This window comes from Lycium barbarum, chromosome 6 (genome assembly GCF_019175385.1).
Source record: "Lycium barbarum isolate Lr01 chromosome 6, ASM1917538v2, whole genome shotgun sequence".
Classification (NCBI taxonomy): domain Eukaryota; kingdom Viridiplantae; phylum Streptophyta; class Magnoliopsida; order Solanales; family Solanaceae; genus Lycium; species Lycium barbarum.
Genome location: NC_083342.1, coordinates 89,265,361 through 89,286,783, shown reverse-complemented (window position 1 = coordinate 89,286,783; position 21,423 = coordinate 89,265,361). Strand labels below are relative to the sequence as shown.

The 21,423-nt window shown below is 38.7% G+C and overlaps 1 protein-coding gene and 1 long non-coding RNA gene across 2 annotated transcripts; one reads left to right on the top strand and one right to left on the bottom strand.

Annotated features, from left to right (window-relative positions):
• The first annotated feature begins 1,799 nt into the window (after positions 1 to 1,799).
• On the top strand, positions 1,800 to 5,597 carry LOC132644175 (conserved oligomeric Golgi complex subunit 8-like). The gene is made up of 8 exons (XM_060360754.1): positions 1,800 to 1,870; positions 2,587 to 2,692; positions 2,812 to 2,832; positions 3,223 to 3,276; positions 3,397 to 3,468; positions 3,519 to 3,657; positions 4,675 to 4,859; positions 4,948 to 5,597. Exons 1-8 carry the CDS (start codon positions 1,800 to 1,802, stop codon positions 5,239 to 5,241), a joined length of 942 nt encoding a protein of 313 aa, XP_060216737.1. The 3' UTR covers positions 5,242 to 5,597.
• Positions 5,598 to 8,794: 3,197 nt separating this feature from the next.
• LOC132644734 (uncharacterized) lies at positions 8,795 to 14,437 on the bottom strand. The gene is made up of 3 exons (XR_009583898.1): positions 14,260 to 14,437; positions 13,444 to 13,494; positions 8,795 to 9,196 (listed from the first exon to the last, which is right to left on the bottom strand). It is a non-coding gene; the product is annotated as an uncharacterized LOC132644734 (long non-coding RNA).
• Positions 14,438 to 21,423: the final 6,986 nt, after the last annotated feature.

The window sequence follows — 21,423 nt, the reverse complement described above, 5'->3', positions numbered from 1 at the left end:
TACCTTACAAGATTCCTTGCAATGGCATTCTTGCCCAAAATGAGTGCACAACCAGTTTTCCGTTGTGGAAACATATTTATCGTGGGAGTTGTAGGGCATCTTCTCCTTCTCAAAATCAAGTCCTTCTCCACTGCCTCCCTTAATCTTGTACATAGTGGTGATTACATCAGAGGACCAGGTTCATTTAAGAAATTTTTTAAGATCGAACTTGACCCTTTTTAAATCTTCTTTTAACTGCTCATTCTTCTCAATCTCGGCAGTGAGACACAGTTTTACTTTCTTTAGCTCATTTTCAAGATCCAAGTGAGACTCACTTGCTTCACCTTTTCCCTTTGAGAGAAACTCCACACTTTCTCTTACTTGACTCTCTAATATGATGTTTCGTTAGTTTTTCTCATGAATTTGTTCCTTCATTTCTCCAATGGAAACACACAAGTCATTTTTTCTTGCTCTATCTCATCGATCACATGATTCAACTCACTCTTTTCAGCAATCAGATCATGATAAGCATCAATCAACATGCTTGATAATAATATGAGTTTATTCTGAGTAAGTTCTTAAGTTTTTTCTTAACCTCAAGAAAGTTTTCCTCTTTGTCTTCATCTTCATCATCATCATCATTATCTGTATCTGATTCGGCCATGAGTGCAAAGATTGAATCATACTTTGTTGCTTAATCTTTAATAGCCACCATTGATGTGATCCCTTGGTCCTCCTCGCCTTATGATTCACTAGAGGAATCTCCCCATGCGGCCAGTGCTTGCTTCACCATTTCATCAGCAACATCTTTTCTTCTGAGTTTTCTATCAAGAACCTGGTTCCTCCAGCTAGTTTTGTCATAGTTTTCCTGCTTGTTTTGAGGACAATCTTTCATGAAGTGGCCAGGTTTCCCACACGAGTAACAGCAGTAGTCGTTTCCTTTGAAGTTTCTGTTGGAGCTTCCTATCTTGGGAATTCCCCTATTTTTCCTGATCATCTTATGAAATCTGTGCGTGAGATAGGCCATTTCAGATTCCTTATCGCTCGAATCTCCTCTTGCGGCTTTGAGAACCAGATCCCTTTCTTTCTTTACTTCATTTTTTTCCACTTTCTTCAGAGTCATCTTCATTTCATAGGTCTTGAGATTTCCAATGAGTATCAATCGTCAGCTTGCTAAGATCCTTGGCTTCATAGATGGCATTTACCTTGTTGTTCCAAGAATCAGGTAAAACACTAAGCAACTTCCTCACCGGTTTAGTAGTTGTGATGACTTCTCCTAAAGAGTTGAGCTCATTGATTACAGAGGTAAACCTATTGTGCATATCATGAATAGATTCACCTTCTTTCATTTTGAACAGCTCATACTCTGTGGTGAGCATGTCCATTTTGGAGTACTTCACCTACGTTGTCCCTTCGTGGGCAGTTTGGAGGGTTTCCCATATCTCCTTAATAGTTGTGCATAATGAAATTCGATTGTGCTCATCTACTCCTATACCACATATAAGAATCTTCTTTGCTTTATAGTTCTTCTCCACAGCCTTCCTGACAGTGTAGTCTTTCCTTGTTTTTGGAGTGGTTGCCAAGCCAGCTTCATCTTTGTTTACAAGAACATAAGGACCATCACAAATGATGTCCCACTTCTCTGAGTCTTCAGCCATAATGAAGTCATGCATCCTAGCCTTCCACCACCTATAATATTTTTCATTGAATCTGGGTAGTCTACTGGATGATTAACGTTCTTCCAAGTTTAGTGGGGCTGCCATTTCACAAATTCTTTCTAGGTGTTATCTTTTAGAAAGTACCTGCTCTGATACCAATTTATGACAGTTGTGCGTCCACCAAATAGTTTATGGAAAGACCTAGTTGTCTACCAGTTCTCTCAAACAGTGCAGTAGGTAAATAAAGCAAGATTTTACCGTGAAAAACTCATTGCTCAAGGGATTATAAACGACGACCTACCACGTAGGATTTTTACTTCACTACACTGAGCAACTTCAGATTACAACCTCTTGCAATCTAGGAATTTAACTCACATAAATCCCTCACCCTTACAATACACCTATTGTAAGCTACAACACTTTGACTACCCTTAGCCAAGCACACAACCACGTTTGACTAACTTTTGCCAAACCAATTAATACACTTGACTAACTCTAGCCAAAGGTACTACTCAATAGATTGAATAGGTTAACTGCCTAACAACTACTGAGAATTTAAGCTACCTACAACAGCTTCTTGAAAGAAGAGTAGGTTTATAGTTTAAAGAACAAATGAACAAAGACTCACAACAACCTAAAGAATATAGATATAGAGCCTGTTTGGATGGGCTTATGCCTATAAGCTGTTTGCAACTTATAAGCTAAAAAAAATAAGTTGGGGTAGTTTAACTTATTTTTTTGGCTTATAAGCTGCTTTAGATAAGCTAAGTCAAATGGGCCCAATTATTTTTTTGAGCTTATTTTAAGCACAAAATGACTTTAAGCTGGCCAGCCAAACACTCAAAAAAGTTGAAAACAGCTTATAAGCAACTTATAAGCCAATCCAAACGGACTCATAATCTGGTGTCTGGATCAGGTTCTTTAGCTTGTAAGTGGCTTTGTTTTTTAGAGCAGTTGAGAACTTGTGGTGGCAAGGATTTGCACAAGATGGTTTAGGTTTTCAAGTGATACCCAATATGTTGGAGCTAGTTGTATACATATTGGGGAACATGTGGGTGAGATAGAGACCACTTATCCTATGTTTGACTTAAGGCATGGGCCGCAGCACTGCTGTACAGTTGTACAGTTGGCAGTGCATCTTTACAGCTGTTCACGTTGACTGTACAACGTACAGAAGGAGCAGATAGCGAACCAGGTCTCTCTTTATTTCTTTAGCAGTTTGACAATCATCAAAACATAGAATGTACTTTGTCTTATCAGTGGTTAAACTTAATTATATGTATTCATTCTTTGGTGTTTTGAAAAAGTTTGAAATGCCTGGCATGGGGAAATCTTTGGAAATTGTTGCATTTGTTATAACTTATTCACGTGTTTAAATCAAGCGTTGGACTTATTTCACTTATTGATGTTTTATTCCCTTTTTGTTGACAGTGCTAGGGGGCTTTGTTGGGTTGGATTGGATTACTATAGCTTGCTTCCCCCTCTTTTTGAAGAGTACATACCTGTGTTCTTCGTGATTTTGGAATGTTAAATGTGTCACTATGCTAGTTCTTTTATGCATTTTCATTTTCTGATGACTTGCCAGGTGGTCCTAAATCTGTTTCCGAAGAACATGAATGCAGCTGTTGAGAATTCCCAGGTATATATTTTAGACCAATGGTAAAAATTCTATACCTAAATGAGAACAGTTTGACCTTAAGTTATCTCAGTAAGGATTGGTAATATGTATACTTTACTTGATTCCAGGTATATATTTTAGACCAATGGTAAAAATTCTGTACCTAATAGTCAGCCTAAATGGGAACACTTTGACCTGAAGTTATATTTTGAAGTAAGCACTTCAGTTAGGATTGGTAATATCTATACTTTACTTGATTCCAGTTGGTCCTCGATTCTCATCGCTGGGTTCCATTACCAGCAGTCGGCTTTCCTGCCTGCAGTTTGAGCGAAGAAAGTCATGAAGATGTTACTCCTCCCTCAAGTCTAATGGAGCACCCACCTTTGGCTGTATTTGTTAATGGTACGTTACATGATCAGTTCACTACTTAAGCCCCTTTGCGAAGGTTCCCTCTTGTTCATTACCTGCAATAGTTAACGCACCAAGAAAAGGATAAGTACCAAAAGATGAGATTACTAGGCCATCGTGAGAAATATCTAGGTTTTAAATTAAAATTGCGTTTTGGGCTTCTGCTGGAGTACTCTAATAAAGTAATGGCGTTATGGATGTAAGTATGTCATAAAAAATGCTTTAATGTCTGTGCCTCTGCCGGTGGTCCCGTACCAAGCAAAGGCAAATTTCTTTTAAAACCCTACAAGTTCATTCTTTGCATTTTCCATGATTAAACAAAGAATAAAAGGATCTTAGAGATTGAGTCTCACTTATCTGTAACGTGTGTGGAGTTCACTCTGTTTCATGTTGCTGAAATTTATTTTAAGCCATTTTTTAAAAGCAGCTGTGGTTGCTGGAATTTTCAAATTCTGATTATCTTATAATTGAGAACTCAACCATATAATTGGAAATTGTTTATCTAGTAATCTAATCTCATTGCGTGATATGGACTACAGGTGGTAAAAGCTGAATCTTTGATATAGGGAGAAGATAGAGCTTCTATTAAATCACCAGGGAACGTTTGCAGATTATCATATTGTATAAATTGTTGTCTCGAACAATTTACTATTAGCTGATACTGTCATGAATAATGGTTTCAACACCACCCTGCATCAATTAGGTGTCAGGTTCTAATCCACCGAAGGCTTCCTCTTTTACCTTCCATTCATCACTATTCACGGCCCCATCCGCACCAATAAAAAAGGAACAAAAGAAAGTCTGTTTGGTCACTGTATTTGGCATCTCTAAGATAATAGCTTCCCCAAGTACTAAGAAACTGACCATTGCACTGATCAAACAACCTTTGGCTTTATGTTTAAAGCTCAAAAAATGGGAAAGGAAATTGTCGGCTTTATGATTTAACTAATTGCTAAATAGTCTTTTTACACCAATCCAGTTATTTTTGCTTCCTCTGTATGTAATTTGCAGGTGTCTCTGCGGCAATGAATGAATTAAGACCTTGTGCTCCCTTAAGTTTAAAACACGTGCTTGCACAAGAACTGGTGAAAGGATTGCAGGCTGTTTCTGATGCTTTACTGAGATATAACAGCACTCGCATGCTTCGAGAGAACGAGTCTCTACTTTTCCTATCACTATGTCGAGCATTTATCGAGGTAGCGTCATATGAACTTGTTTGACCTTCATGTACAGTTGAGATTTGTGCACCAGTTGACCCAAATAGACAAATTATGTACCTTTCAGGTTGCTTTCCCACACTGTATTACTTGCTTTGGCCGTTGTTGTCCTAGTGGAGCTGCTCTAATAGCCGATGCCAAAACTCTTTTTGATGGAATTAGCCGACTATTGGCAACTAGAGAACCTCCAAAACCAGTTCGTAATCCAGAGGCCAAGAGTATATTAGAAAATGGTGACGTGCCTAATGAGGAAAATGGGGAGATTCCTAGTACTGAACCAACTGAGAGTACCAACACAGAAGAGGAACACAACAATGTCCCTTCAGAAAATGAGGAGAAGCCTCGTAATGTATCATCATGATGTTGAAGAGCATATGCATTTAGAAAGCCAGTGTATATGTATACTGCATTTTCTGATGAAGTACTAAAGAGAATCAGAAAGACGCTTGTTTTCCTGCTTCAAATCCAGGGAGTAACCTTTTCATATGAGATAGTGGTGGTGGTTGATTCATTATGATCAAATATGAGCAGTAGCATTTGTACTCATTTTAAAGAAACGATACTGCTCAGATGGCGTTCGGCTTGTAACATCTTTGAAATTTTTTTCTTCCTGTTTCACCTCCACTTAATCATATTGTTAGTGAGAATTAATTGATTTATATACAAGATGTCCCAGTGTAATGAAGATTTTGTACATACAGTGATGCTCCAGGGTCTACGAAGGCACTAAGTTGTATGAGCTCTCAGATATTGTTTAATTTTGAGAACGAAACTGGACTTGTAAGCTTCCTTTGGGGAAAAAAGTGTTTGTTCCATATGCTGTTGCAAATTTGAAATAGCTTTTTAGCAGTGTCCAACAAATATACACAATGGATTTTTCTTCCTTAAAATTAAGGATTGAACTCCCCCAGAGTCTTGCTTTTTCACTGTCCCCTTGTCTGCTCTTGACATAAAAGCAATAGCATTACAGCTCCAGCATGATTGTCATCTTAACTTGCATTGCTAAATTAATACAACTAAAACAGAAACGTGCCTCAATTGTCTCGATAGCCATAGATTTGTTCAAAACATGTCTTCTTTTTGGTCTGCTAAATCAGAATTGGAGAACAATATTTTCAATTTCATTTTTCTTTTAAAGTCTGCCAAAATAATGTCAACTTCAAAATACATAATACTCAAAAGAAAAAATAATTGTTAGAAACCATCTTTAACTCTTCTAGATCCATCTTTTCTCTACTTTTATTCTATAAAAATTGAAATGATTACATAAAACACACATCTTCCGTTGACATACATTAAACAAATCAGAATTGATCTCTTCCAATTTCTTCGTTCAAAATCAAATTAAAATATCCAAATGCCTTATCACTTATCTCATAGAGTAGTTCCACAGCTGCATAATACTTGAGCTGTGTTGGTCAGCTTCGGAAGTTCGCTACACCTTCTCCCTTTTTACTTTCGGTTTTGTTTATTGTTATATTGCTGACTTCTGGAAAGTTGATAAGATAAAGAACAAAAGCCAACACAATAGCCGAAAGATTGATGCTCAATAAAACATGACAGAATCATTTCCAAATCCTATGATAATAGAGATCAGTTGACTAAACAACGTTCAAACCTATTTCCTTATCCCTTTTTTTGTACTTTGTTCAGCTAATGGAAATTGACAACCATTTTGATAATACACCATTTGTCTTCAACCATCTAATCCCATCCTGAAGAAAAGGGTGCTTGTTGAAAGTTGTGCGTCCACTAAACAATATATGAGGGACCTAGTTAGTCACCAGTTCCCTAATGCAGTGCAGTAAGGTAAATAACATAAGATTTTTATCGTGGAAAACTCTTTGCTCAAGGGATTAAAAACAACGACCTACCACATAGGATTTCACTTCATTACACTGAGCAACTTCATATTACAATCTCTTGCAATCTAGGAATATAACTCACATAAATCCCTCACCCTTACAATACACCTATTGTAAGCTATACTTCTTGACTACCCCTATGCAAGCACACAATGACATTTGACTAACTGTAGCCAAACCAAACTAATACACCTTAGCTAACTCTAGTCAGGGTACCACTCAATAGATTGAAGGTAAACTGCCTAACAACTACTAAGAATTTAAGCTACCTACAATAGCTTCTTGAAAGAAGAGTAGGTTTACCATTTATAGAAGAAGTGAACAAAAACTCAAAACAACCTAAAGAACATAGACATAATCCGGTGTCTGGATCAGGTTCTTTAGCTTGTAAGTGACTTTGTTCTTGAGAGCACTTGAAACTTGTGGCGGCAAGAATTTGCACAAGATTGTTTAGGTTTTCAAGTGATACACAATATGTTGGAACAAGTTGTATATATATTGGGGAACATGTGCGTGAGATAGAGACCACTCATCCCATGTTTTAACTTAAAGCATGGGCAGCAGCACTGTTGTACAGTTGTGCAGTTGGCAGTGCAGTTTTACAGTTGTTGCTGCTAATTGTACCCCATACAGAGAGAGCGGACTACGAACCAGGTCTCCCCCTATTTCTCCAGCAGTTTGACAATCATCAAAACATAAAATGTACTTTGTCTTATCAGTGCTTATTTTGCTTCCAAGACTTGGAGTTGATGGAGAGGCTTCAAGTGTATATTCTTTTTCTTGTCATTTTACATGCAATAGCAGTAGAATTTGCTTGTAAGGCCCAAAATGGAGCTAGAAATTGTTCAGCTAATGATCTTGAGACACTTGTTGATTTCAAGAATGGCCTGAATGATCCCGAGAACCGGCTTTCGTCGTGGCGTGGAAGAGACTGTTGTAAGTGGAGAGGAATAGGGTGCAGTAACACTACTGGTTCTGTTATCAAAATAGACCTTCACAATCCATTTCCAGTCAGTTCTGCTGATGTTACCAGGTATGGTTTTTGGAACTTGAGTGGGGAGATTAGACTTTCTTTGGTAAAAATCCATTCTTTAAGATAGTTGGATTTGAGTCTAAACACATTTGGTGGAATCCCAATTCCAAGATTTCTTGGTTATTTGAAGAACTTGGAATATCTAAATCTATCAAAAGCTGGTTTCTTTGGCACAATACCTCCAACTTTGGGAAATCTTTCTCACTTGCAGTATCTTGATGTTTCTTCAGAATTCTCAGCTTTGACTGTTGAAAGTTTTCAGTGGTTAACTGATCTTGTTTCTTTAAAGTATCTCGGTATGAACCAAGTAGAGCTCTCTATGGTAGGATCAAATTGGTTGAAAATGCTAAACCAACTTCCACAGTTAACAGAGTTGCATCTTTCAACTTGTGGCCTGTCTGGCTCCATTTCATATCTTACTCCTGTCAACTTCACTTCATTAGCTGTTATTGATCTTAGTTTCAATATTTTCAATTCAATGTTCCCGAGTTGGATTGTAAATATCAGCAGTATTGAATATACAGACTTAAGCAACTGTGGTTTTAGAGGCAGAATTCCACTTGGCATCAGTGAGATTCCAAGATTAAGATACTTGAACCTTTCACTAAACAACAACCTTAGCACCAGTTACCTTGAACTATTTGGTGGAAGCTGGGAACAGATTGAAGGTCTCGATTTAGGTTCGAACAAACTACATGGAAAATTGCCTAGATCCATCGGATATGACTTATCTGACTCACTTCTATCTTCTTTTTAATAAAATTGAATGTGAAATACCAAATACTATTGGAGGACTATGCAATTTAATCAACTTCGACTTATCAGGAAACAACTTGACAGGAAGTCTACCTGAGATACTCGAAGGAATAGAGAAACGTGATTCCAAGAGGCCTTTGCCTGTTTGATGTACCTGAGGCTGCAGCAACAGTCTTGTTGGTAAAATACCAGAATGGTTGGGTTAGTTGAAAAACCTTCAACAACTTGTATTAGCTTCCAACTTTTTGGAAGGCCCTATATGTCACACCCTAATTCCGCTAGAGTGTGATGGGCACCCGGCCCCACATCCGAAGCCGAGCGAACCCACAGACCTTTAGAACACACATAATCCTAATAGACTTTCTAAATCAAATAAAAATAAAATACACGATAAACTCTCAAAATATTCTTGTCCGATGTTTTCCAAATCAAACAGGATCTATGATCATACAGAATTTAACACATAGTACAGAACGACATATCGGCTGATGAAGCCGCATACACAACTGACATACTATACCCACGACTCTGTCTGCAAAGTCTCTAACAAATAATCAGAAAACATGGCATACACTCTGACTCGGCAGCACTCCAGGAGCAAAAAGAGCTTGCCAATTCTGCTGGAACATCCTCTATAATAACTTCGCATCATCTGGGTGTACCTGCGCGGCATTAAAACGCAGCCCCCGAAGAGCAGGGGGTTAGTACGAAATATGTACTGAGTATGTAAAGCATGAAGTATAATATATAGAATCATAACCGGAACAGGAAGTATAGAAAACGAATGCAATAATCAGAATACCAGAAATGCTTACTCAAATAACATAGGTAATGCATGTCAAAACATATGCCATATCCGGCCCCATTATGGGACACGGTGAACAGAACGTGGTCGCCACCCCGTCACTGGCGCCACAACACAGCATAACTTCAGAGTAGGGAATAGCTCCGTAACATATCACATCATATCAGAATGTGCACATATCAAACATATCAGATGGCCATATCGTATCATATCATAACATATCAGAATAAGTGTACATGGCACATCATACTCCACAACCCATGTACACGTATACCTGCCCCCTCACATCGAGGCACGGCGAACAATGCAGTGGAATACGCGTGATAACATATCCTGGCCCGGGCTCAGTGAAGGAAACATTGAGGCATCCACGAATGGAGTAGTGAGAAACTAATGCAATATAAAATATAACACATTTACGGAGACTCAATAGCATAATTCAGATGACAAACCATATAAAGAAACTAAACGGTAATCATAGCGTATGCCTTACGGATGTCACAATGGTTTATGTCAAAATAAGTTTTCTGAAATCGTTTTCATGTTTCAAAATACGTTGTGGGACTTACGAAATACTTCAAAACAACTGTCGTATAGTAGTTACAAAAGTAGCCAAGAGTTTCCTTTGAATTCCACTTCAAAATAAGTCAAACGGAACAAATCAGAAAAATCCGGGAATAGTGGGCCCACCTCGGGTCAAATGAGGTGGCGCACATAATTTACGTATGTTACACTTCATAACGTTACCGTGAGAGTTCTAAGGTAGTCGGGTCCTATTTGTGCAAGTTCTAGACATTTAGGCACCTTTTCTAACTATTTATAACGTATTCAATTCAATTCTACTGAATGAAAAAGGGGCAAATTCGAACGTAGATTCCGAAGAGTAGAGTCGTCCCCGAGGCTCGTATCAAAGCCTATCATACCTAGGACATGCCAAGAGAAGGAAAGGTAAAGCTTTACATACCTTATGTCACGACCCAACCCCGTAGGCCGTGACTAGTGTCCGTGCTGGACACCCATACGTACCCAATAACCCAAACCAGTGCATAAGCAGAATATACAGATACAGAAGTCGAATGGCTTTACTAATTATCGCAGACAAACAGACATATCGCACGGAAGCCGATAAGGCTATCATTGAACATAGCAACCCAAAACATATACAAAACCCACATGTATGTCTACAGACCTCTACAGATAGCAACAGAAACATAAGACAGGACAGGGCCCCGTCGTACCCCTGAATAACAAACATATGTACAACAGAAGAGTCTGTACCCAAAATATAGGCTCCGGACAAAGGAGCACTCCAAGACAGCAGAATAGGATCCTAAGCGGGCGAATCAGCAAATCGGTCGTCTGTACCTGCGTGGCATGAAACGCAGCCCCCGAAGAAAGGGGGTCAGTACGAAAAACATACTGAATATGTAAAGCACGGAACAGAGTAAACAAAGTCGTAACCGAAGCAGAAGGTACAGCAAATGAGCAGAATATCCAGAATATCAAAATGCTGATCATATAGCATAAACAGTGCATGCAGAAAACATATGTCATATCTGGTCCCATTACGGGACTGAGTAAACAGAACATGGTCGCCACCCCGACACTAGCGCCACAACACATCATACTCCGGAGTAGGGAATATCTCCATAGCATATCATATCACAACAGATGGCCATATCATATCATATCATCAAATAACAACATAAGTGTACATGGCACATCATACACCACAACCCATGTACGTATCATACCTGCCCCCTCACATCGGGGCATGGCGAACAATGCAGAGAAATGCGCATGATAACATATCCTGGCCCGGGCTCAGTGGAGGAAACATTGAGGCATCCACGAATGGAGTAGTGAGAAACTAATGCAAAATAAAAACATAACGCATTTACGGAGACTCAGTAGCATAATTCAGATGACAAACCATATAACAGAAACGGAGCAGTAATCATAGTGTATGCCTTTCGGATATCACAATAGCATATGTCAAAATAAGCTTTCTGAAATCATTTTCATGTTTCAAAATATATTATGGGACTTATCAAAATAATCCAAACAAATGTCATATGGTAGTGAGAAGAGTAGCCAAGAGTTTCCTTTGAGTTCTACTTCAAAATAAGTTAAACGGAACAAATCAGAAAAATCAGGGAATAGTGGGCCCACCTCGGGTCAAATGAGGTGGCGTACATAATTTACGTATATTACACTTCATAACATCACTCGTGAGAGTTTTAAGGTAATCGTGTCCTATTTGTGCAAGTTCTAGACTTTTAGGCACTTTTTCTAACTATTCATAACATATTCAATTCGATTCTACTGAATGAAAAACGGGCAAATTTGGACGTAGATTCCGAAGAGTAGAGTCGTCCCCAAGGCTCGAATCAAAGCCTATCATACCTAGGACATGCCAAGAGAAGAATAGGTAAAGCTTTACATACCTCGATCGCTTCCTAAGTTAATCTCAACTCAAGTCTCGGGCTCCCCAAGATCTACAATAACATAATTAAATACCAACGTTAGCTACAAGTACTTAGGAATTTAATCCTAAGCTAGTACTTGTCTACAGAAATTTTGGCAGCATTTCCCCTATATATTCGCCTATCCGAATATCCAATTGCTCTCCTGTTGACACAGAAATACCAACAATAACATATGGACACAACCATATCTTCAATTCCTTTTATTTAAACAAGAACAACAACATATCAAAACAGCCCCCAACTATAACATAACGATGCCCAAAATGCTAACGAACACTTACAATACACCAAGCAGCCCATATACACTTCTTATACCTTATTTCATGCAATATTTTCAGCAAATTTCAGGGAAATACAACAGCAGCCACACGACACCACATCATCTACTCATATGCAAGAAAACCACATTATTATCTCTACAATCCTTACAACAACCCACAACAATTTTAACTCCAACTCTAACCATTAAATTCCTTCATTCTCCTCACATAATCTATGATTACAACAACCAAAATATTAATTCAAACCAGTCCATCAATTTCAATTAAAGCAGCCCCTAATCCATAAATTTCAACAAAACAACAAACGAGTTATAATGCTGTTTTCTCCGTTCTAATTCGTTAAAACTCTAAATAAACACTTTAATAAAATAAAAGGAATCTTATAAATACCTTAGCAGCAGCTCCACCACGAACATTTCATCCCCCAAGACCAATATTTAGCTCAAATTGAAGGCAACGCAACGTACAACGCTTTTCTCTTCATGAGCTTCGGGATTCGGGGCTCGGATTTTGATCAAAATGGCTTCCTTAGCCTAGAAGCTCTCTCTCTCTCTCTCTCTCTAATGTTTTTGGAGGGTCTTAACTGAAAATGATCAGCCCTCAAATGAATTTTCTATATATTTTAACGTTATTGGGCCTCATGGGCCGAAACATACTAATGGGCCAAAATATGAGTGCTTGGATCGGATTTCCAGTTTCTGCCCCACCAGCCCAACTTGCATCGTCCATATCTCCGTATTCCGATATCATTTTGATGAGAGGTTTGTTTCGTTGAAAACTAGACTCGATGAGATTCATTTTAGGATTTTGAAACACCTTAAAACGCCTCATATACTATGAGATATGCCTCCACCAATATAGGCTAAATTCGGGTCCGAGATTTTACTGCAGTTGTTCCGATTCATTTTGTTTAACTTCTAATCCTCTTCCAACCTCATGTGACCTCTTATACATACATATACAGACTCATATACATCCATAAAAATTCATATACATGTCTCGAAGGGTCCGGAGAATCAAAATAACCTTAAACGTAACTAGAGAACTCACAAGCTTTGACGAAATTCCAACCGCAAAAGTATATTCATATATTTTGTCCATCTTCTATATCATTACTAATAATCACAAATACTTTAAAAGGTCACTCTCATTACCTCATATACATACTCATAACGCGATTTCAAATACTTTAGGTTACCATGTCACCTCGGGATACTTAAGGCAATCATATATATAACGATATTCTTACTACTCGATTAACTTTCCTTGAACCTTCTTAACTCATTCTTTCTTGTCTTAATTCAAGTAGCACAGATTATTATGGAGTGTAACACCTTATTCGCTCCTTACGCCTCTCCAAATTCAAATCCCGTTTCGTCCAAAATCTACATTTGGTCATGTTTACCAAATATTAATCATAAGGCTTTGAGAATTCAATCTTAACCAATACTTGTCTACAGAAATTTGGGCAGCATCTCCCCTATACATACAACATCCCCGAGATTTAACTCGGCTCAAATTAGCAACAACCATACCAACAACAATACCAACAACATCAACAATCGACTAGAAACGCATTCTAACATAAATAGTCTTCTTTCCAACATAGTGCGACAACTTCCAATCTAACTTCGCACTTCCAAACTAATATCAACATTTTCATATTCATTTACTAATTTAAGATCATTCAAATACAATTCGAAAGTATTTCATATCATTCTACAAAGTATGCAAAAATTCCACCAAAATCCACAATTCACCCGAAAACTCCTCAAGGTGCAACAATAACAATGACAACACATTTTCTTTCCTTCCAAATTCACAAACTACACCAACAATTCACACTAACAACATTATCTTCCTACAATTATAAGAAACCATACTAATATCATGTTAACTTCTTCCATAATCCGCAAATGATTACAACTTTATTTCAAGCCATTAAATCTTCATTTAACAACATAAAATCCACAACACAACAACAGTCAAAATACTAAATAAAATTAGCTCACCATACCCCCACCAAAACAGCCCCCTATACGGCTACCACATCAACACCGACAAACGAATTTATATCGCTATTTCTTCCGTTATAATCCGTTAAATCTTTAAATAAACTTGTTAACAATGAAAAAGAACCTTCATATTACCTTAAGTAGGCAGCCACCACGTCATAACTCTCCTCTTTGGTTGATTTTTAGCTCAAATTGAAGACAACGCGACGTACAACACTTTTCTCTTCATGGGCTTCGGAATTCGGGGCTCGGATTTTGGTCAAAAATTGATTTTTCTCTCTAAGATATTTTCTCTCCTTTCCTCCAGAAATTTCTGGGTGTTTAGGTGTGAAAATGAGGGGGAAGGCCGAAATTGACACTTATAAGGACATGGGTAATGGGCCTAACCCGGTTGGGTTCGGATTGGGCCTAGCCCACTGACCTTTCTGCCTTAAAACGTCCATATCTCCGTATTCCGACGTCACCTGGGAACCCACGACCTATGGTTGGAAAGCTAATTCAATTATCTACAACTTATATTTCTTGGTATTTTTCCAAATTCCAAACTTATAATACCGGTTTTGCCCCTAGAAGTCAGATCACTCGAAAACGTTTTCTTAAAAATATTCGTTTGGAGGACTTTCACTTTGATTTGGCCCAAGGGTCCTTCTTGAGTTGTGTTTAACTTCACATATGTGATTCATATGACTTTTCAGATGTCCCAAAAAAAATCTCAATGTGTGGGCCCCACCTCAGCTTACAAATAATTCGACGTTCAAAAATACGGGATGTAATATCCTCCCCCCCCCCCCCCCCTTTAAAACATTCGTCCTCGAATGTTCAGCTGCCGTTATGGGATCTTATAAAACTTTATGGGGGGGTCCCTCTTCTAGTTATCCTTATTTTCATGCCCATTTCTTATCTTCTACCATATTTTCCTTTATAATCAATCTTCTCAGTCTTTACGTGAATCCTTATTCCGTATCATGAGTTTTCTAACCCACCATACCAAGTTAGTATCCTTGTCCTTCCCAAGTCATCTCTTCTCTGTTATTGTTTCGTCACAAGGATTTATCGTTCTTTTTCTTACTTCACATCCCTTGTCGTAGTCGTTATTTCTTTAGTCCCATTTTTTTTGTAATTGGTTCTCGAACCTCACACATTCCTGTTTTGCTCCATATGACCGCTTATTATCCTTTTCATATGCCTATCTTCGAATTCTTATTCAAATAATCTCGTACCTTGCCAATAATTTCTCTCGGGCTTCCCTTACCAGGATTTCTTACCTTTTTTCGACATTTTGGTCTCTTTGTCTTCCACTTACCCACACTTTCCTTTCCCAATATTGTTGTGTTAAAATTTCCAATCTTAATCTGTGGTGAAAATAATAGCACCTCATCTCGTAGCACTCGTACCATTTACTTTTGTTGTTATTTGGAGTTCAGTATCCTTATTCAATTTGGGGTCTTCCTTATCGTATCACCAGTAGCTGGACGCATGTGTCCACTGATACAATCACAAACGAAATATCGTACTCATTCATATATATATATATATATATATATATATATATATATATATATATATATATATATATATATGTATATACATATAATTATTGCCAACTAGCCCACAAAACGCTTCCAAACGTCATTCAAGCCTATCCAAATTCCAAGTTGTGGCGTACTTTCTGTCTCTCTTCTAGTCTATCCTATCGCGTGCTGTGTGGCCCTTTTTGGTCTCCAACCATCCCGTATACTCTAATTTCCCTTTGTGGTTACTCTGGCTTTTCATTTGTCTCTTACGGCTAAATCTTCGAGATTTCTTGCATACTTCCCAGGGGGTCACCCATCTTAAAATTACTCCCACCTTAGCACGCTTAACCACGAAACTTTGGTGGAATCCAGTGCCTTAATACTGATATAATCGCGTTCGCTTTCTCATATGTCCTTTACTACATAATCTGGAGCAAGTCAAGGTTTTACAGATTCCAAAGCATATTCGTAACACGTCCCTTAGTTTACAATTACCATTTTACCCTTTTTGATCTTCAGTGGTCACCTTTACAGATTCTTATCATTCGAAATCCGTACGCAGCGAATACCAACAATACCTTACGGAGCATACGGCTATATATCACATTCTAGCCACCCAGAACTGCCAATTTTAAGGTAACAGATCAAATATATCAATACTTACCGCAGTGACTTTCCATATCATCACCTACCTCCTTCCGTCGTATGTAAGGCTTAAATATGCAATTTCATTTTCCTATAGCTCAGCTCTATCGCACGATCTAAGATAGCAAGAAGGTCAACAATCCCTAGATGCCCCGTAGCCTCCTATTTATAAATGTGGCGCGCTTCACACCATAAACAGGACTCTACCGGACACGACTTTGCAGACAACCCCTAGGACAGACCTGCTCTGATACCACTTTGTCACACCCTAATTCCGCTAGGGTGTGATGGGCACCCGGCCCCACATCCGAAGCCGAGCGAACCCACAGACCTTTAGAACACACATAATCCTAATAGACTTTCTAAATCAAATAAAAATATAATACACGATAAACTCTCAAAATATTCTTGTCCGATGTTTTCCAAATCAAACAGGATCTATGATCATACAGAATTTAACACATAGTACAGAACGACATATCGGCTGATGAAGCCGCATACACAACTGACATACTATACCCACGACTCTGTCTGCAAAGTCTCTAACAAATAATCAGAAAACATGGCATACACTCTGACTCGGCAGCACTCCAGGAGCAAAAGGAGCTTGCCAATTCTGCTGGAACATCCTCTATAATAACTTCGCATCATCTGGGTGTACCTGCGCGGCATGAAAACGAAGCCCCCGAAGAACAGGGGGTCAGTACGAAATATGTACTGAGTATGTAAAGCATGAAGTATAATATATAGAATCATAACCGGAACAGGAAGTATAGAAAACGAATGCAATAATCAGAATACCAGAAATGCTTACTCATATAGCATAGGTAATGCATGTCAAAACATATGCCATATCCGGCCCCATTATGGGACACGGTGAACAGAACGTGGTCGCCACCCCGTCACTGGCGCCACAACACAGCATAACTTCAGAGTAGGGAATAGCTCCGTAACATATCATATCATATCAGAATGTGCACATATCAAACATATCAGATGGCCATATTGTATCATATCATAACATATCAGAATAAGTGTACATGGCACATCATACTTCACAACCCATGTACACGTATACCTGCCCCCTCACATCGAGGCACGGCGAACAATGCAGTGGAATACGCGTGATAACATATCCTGGCCCGGGCTCAGTGAAGGAAACATTGAGGCATCCACGAATGGAGTAGTGAGAAACTAATGCAATATAAAATATAACACATTTACGGAGACTCAATAGCATAATTCAGATGACAAACCATATAAAGAAACTAAACGGTAATCATAGCGTATGCCTTACGGATGTCACAATGGTTTATGTCAAAATAAGTTTTCTGAAATCGTTTTCATGTTTCAAAATACGTTGTGGGACTTACGAAATACTTCAAAACAACTGTCGTATAGTAGTTACAAAAGTAGCCAAGAGTTTCCTTTGAATTCCACTTCAAAATAAGTCAAACGGAACAAATCAGAAAAATCCGGGAATAGTGGGCCCACCTCGGGTCAAATGAGGTGGCGCACATAATTTACGTATGTTACACTTCATAACGTTACCGTGAGAGTTCTAAGGTAGTCGGGTCCTATTTGTGCAAGTTCTAGACATTTAGGCACCTTTTCTAACTATTTATAACGTATTCAATTCAATTCTACTGAATGAAAAAGGGGCAAATTCGAACGTAGATTCCGAAGAGTAGAGTCGTCCCCGAGGCTCGTATCAAAGCCTATCATACCTAGGACATGCCAAGAGAAGGAAAGGTAAAGCTTTACATACCTTATGTCACGACCCAACCCCGTAGGCCGTGACTAGTGTCCGTGCTGGACACCCATACGTACCCAATAACCCAAACCAGTGCATAAGCAGAATATACAGATACAGAAGTCGAATGGCTTTACTAATTATCGCAGACAAACAGACATATCGCACGGAAGCCGATAAGGCTATCATTGAACATAGCAACCCAAAACATATACAAAACCCACATGTATGTCTACAGACCTCTACAGATAGCAACAGAAACATAAGACGGGACAGGGCCCCGTCGTACCCCTGAATAACAAACATATGTACAACAGAAGAGTCTGTACCCAAAGTATAGGCTCCGGACAAAGGAGCACTCCAAGACAGCAGAATAGGATCCTAAGCGGGCGGATCAGCAAATCGGTCGTCTGTACCTGCGTGGCATGAAACGCAGCCCCCGAAAAAAGGGGGTCAGTACGAAAAACGTACTGAATATGTAAAGCACGGAACAGAGTAAACAAAGTCGTAACCGAAGCAGAAGGTACAGCAAATGAACAGAATATCCAGAATATCAAGATGCTGATCATATAGCATAAACAGTGCATGCAGAAAACATATGTCATATCTGGTCCCATTACGGGACTGAGTAAACAGAACGTGGTCGCCACCCCGACACTAGCGCCACAACACATCATACTCCGGAGTAGGGAATATCTCCATAGCATATCATATCACAACAGATGGCCATATCATATCATATCATCAAATAACAACATAAGTGTACATGGCACATCATACACCACAACCCATGTACGTATCATACCTGCCCCCTCACATCGGGGCATGGCGAACAATGCAGAGAAATGCGCATGATAACATATCCTGGCCCGGGCTCAGTGGAGGAAACATTGAGGCATCCACGAATGGAGTAGTGAGAAACTAATGCAAAATAAAAACATAACGCATTTACGGAGACTCAGTAGCATAATTCAGATGACAAACCATATAACAGAAACGGAGCAGTAATCATAGTGTATGCCTTTCGGATATCACAATAGCATATGTCAAAATAAGCTTTCTGAAATCATTTTCATGTTTCAAAATATATTATGGGACTTATCAAAATAATCCAAACAAATGTCATATGGTAGTGAGAAGAGTAGCCAAGAGTTTCCTTTGAGTTCTACTTCAAAATAAGTTAAACGGAACAAATCAGAAAAATCAGGGAATAGTGGGCCCACCTCGGGTCAAATGAGGTGGCGTACATAATTTACGTATATTACACTTCATAACATCACTCGTGAGAGTTTTAAGGTAATCGGGTCCTATTTGTGCAAGTTCTAGACTTTTAGGCACTTTTTCTAACTATTCATAACATATTCAATTCGATTCTACTGAATGAAAAACGGGCAAATTTGGACGTAGATTCCGAAGAGTAGAGTCGTCCCCAAGGCTCGAATCAAAGCCTATCATACCTAGGACATGCCAAGAGAAGAATAGGTAAAGCTTTACATACCTCGATCGCTTCCTAAGCTAATCTCAACTCAAGTCTCGGGCTCCCCAAGATCTACAATAACATAATTAAATACCAACGTTAGCTACAAGTACTTAGGAATTTAATCCTAAGCTAGTACTTGTCTACAGAAATTTTGGCAGCATTTCCCCTATATATTCGCCTATCCGAATTTCCAATTGCTCTCCTGTTGATACAGAAATACCAACAATAACATATGGACACAACCATATCTTCAATTCCTTTTATTTCAACAAGAACAACAACATATCAAAACAGCCCCCAACTATAACATAACGATGCCCAAAATGCTAACGAACACTTACAATACACCAAGCAGCCCATATACACTTCTTATACCTTATTTCATGCAATATTTTCAGCAAATTTCAGGGAAATACAATAGCAGCCACACGACACCACATCATCTACTCATATGCAAGAAAACCACATTATTATCTCTACAATCCTTACAACAACCCACAACAATTTTAACTCCAACTCTAACCATTAAATTCCTTCATTCTCCTCACATAATCTATGATTACAACAACCAAAATATTAATTCAAACCAGTCCATCAATTTCAATTAAAACAGCCCCTAATCCATAAATTTCAACAAAACAACAAACGAGTTATAATGCTGTTTTCTCCGTTCTAATTCGTTAAAACTCTAAATAAACACTTTAATAAAATAAAAGGAATCTTATAAATACCTTAGCAGCAGCTCCACCACGAACATTTCATCCCCCAAGACCAATATTTAGCTCAAATTAAAGGCAACGCAACGTACAACGCTTTTCTCTTCATGAGCTTCGGGATTCGGGGCTCGGATTTTGATCAAAATGGCTTCCTTAGCCTAGAAGCTCTCTCTCTCTCTCTCTCTCTAATGTTTTTGGAGGGTCTTAACTGAAAATGATCAGCCCTCAAATGAATTTTCTATATATTTTAACGTTATTGGGCCTCATGGGCCGAAACATACTAATGGGCCAAAATATGAGTGCTTGGATCGGATTTCCAGTTTCTGCCCCACCAGCCCAACTTGCAACGTCCATATCTCCGTATTCCGATATCATTTTGATGAGAGGTTTGTTTCGTTGAAAACTAGACTCGATGAGATTCATTTTAGGATTTTGAAACCTGCCCCCTCACATCGAGGCACGGCGAACAATGCAGTGGAATACGCGTGATAACATATCCTGGCCCGGGCTCAGTGAAGGAAACATTGAGGCATCCACGAATGGAGTAGTGAGAAACTAATGCAATATAAAATATAACACATTTACGGAGACTCAATAGCATAATTCAGATGACAAACCATATAAAGAAACTAAACGGTAATCATAGCGTATGCCTTACGGATGTCACAATGGTTTATGTCAAAATAAGTTTTCTGAAATCGTTTTCATGTTTCAAAATACATTGTGGGACTTACGAAATACTTCAAAACAACTGTCGTATAGTAGTTAGAAAAGTAGCCAAGAGTTTCCTTTGAATTCCACTTCAAAATAAGTCAAACGGAACAAATCAGAAAAATCCGGGAATAGTGGGCCCACCTCGGGTCAAATGAGGTGGCGCACACAATTTACGTATGTTACACTTCATAACGTTACCGTGAGAGTTCTAAGGTAGTCGGGTCCTATTTGTGCAAGTTCTAGACATTTAGGCACCTTTTCTAACTATTTATAACGTATTCAATTCAATTCTACAGAATGAAAAAGGGGCAAATTCGAACATAGATTCCGAAGAGTAGAGTCGTCCCCGAGGCTCGTATCATACCTAGGACATGCCAAGAGAAGGAAAGGTAAAGCTTTACATACCTTATTCGCTCCTTACGCCTCTCCAAATTCAAATCCCGTTTCGTCCAAAATCTACATTTGGTCATGTTTACC

Excerpts from the sequence above, each read along its gene's own strand:
- LOC132644175 (XM_060360754.1), top strand. The coding sequence starts at position 1,800 with ATGACAGTTGTGCGTCCACCAAATAGTTTATGGAAAGACCTAGTTGTC. Across the intron at positions 2,833-3,222 it reads AGGAGCAGATAGCGAACCAG|GTGGTCCTAAATCTGTTTCC; the intron begins GTCTCTCTTTAT and ends ATGACTTGCCAG. Across the intron at positions 3,277-3,396 it reads CAGCTGTTGAGAATTCCCAG|ACCAATGGTAAAAATTCTGT; the intron begins GTATATATTTTA and ends TATATATTTTAG.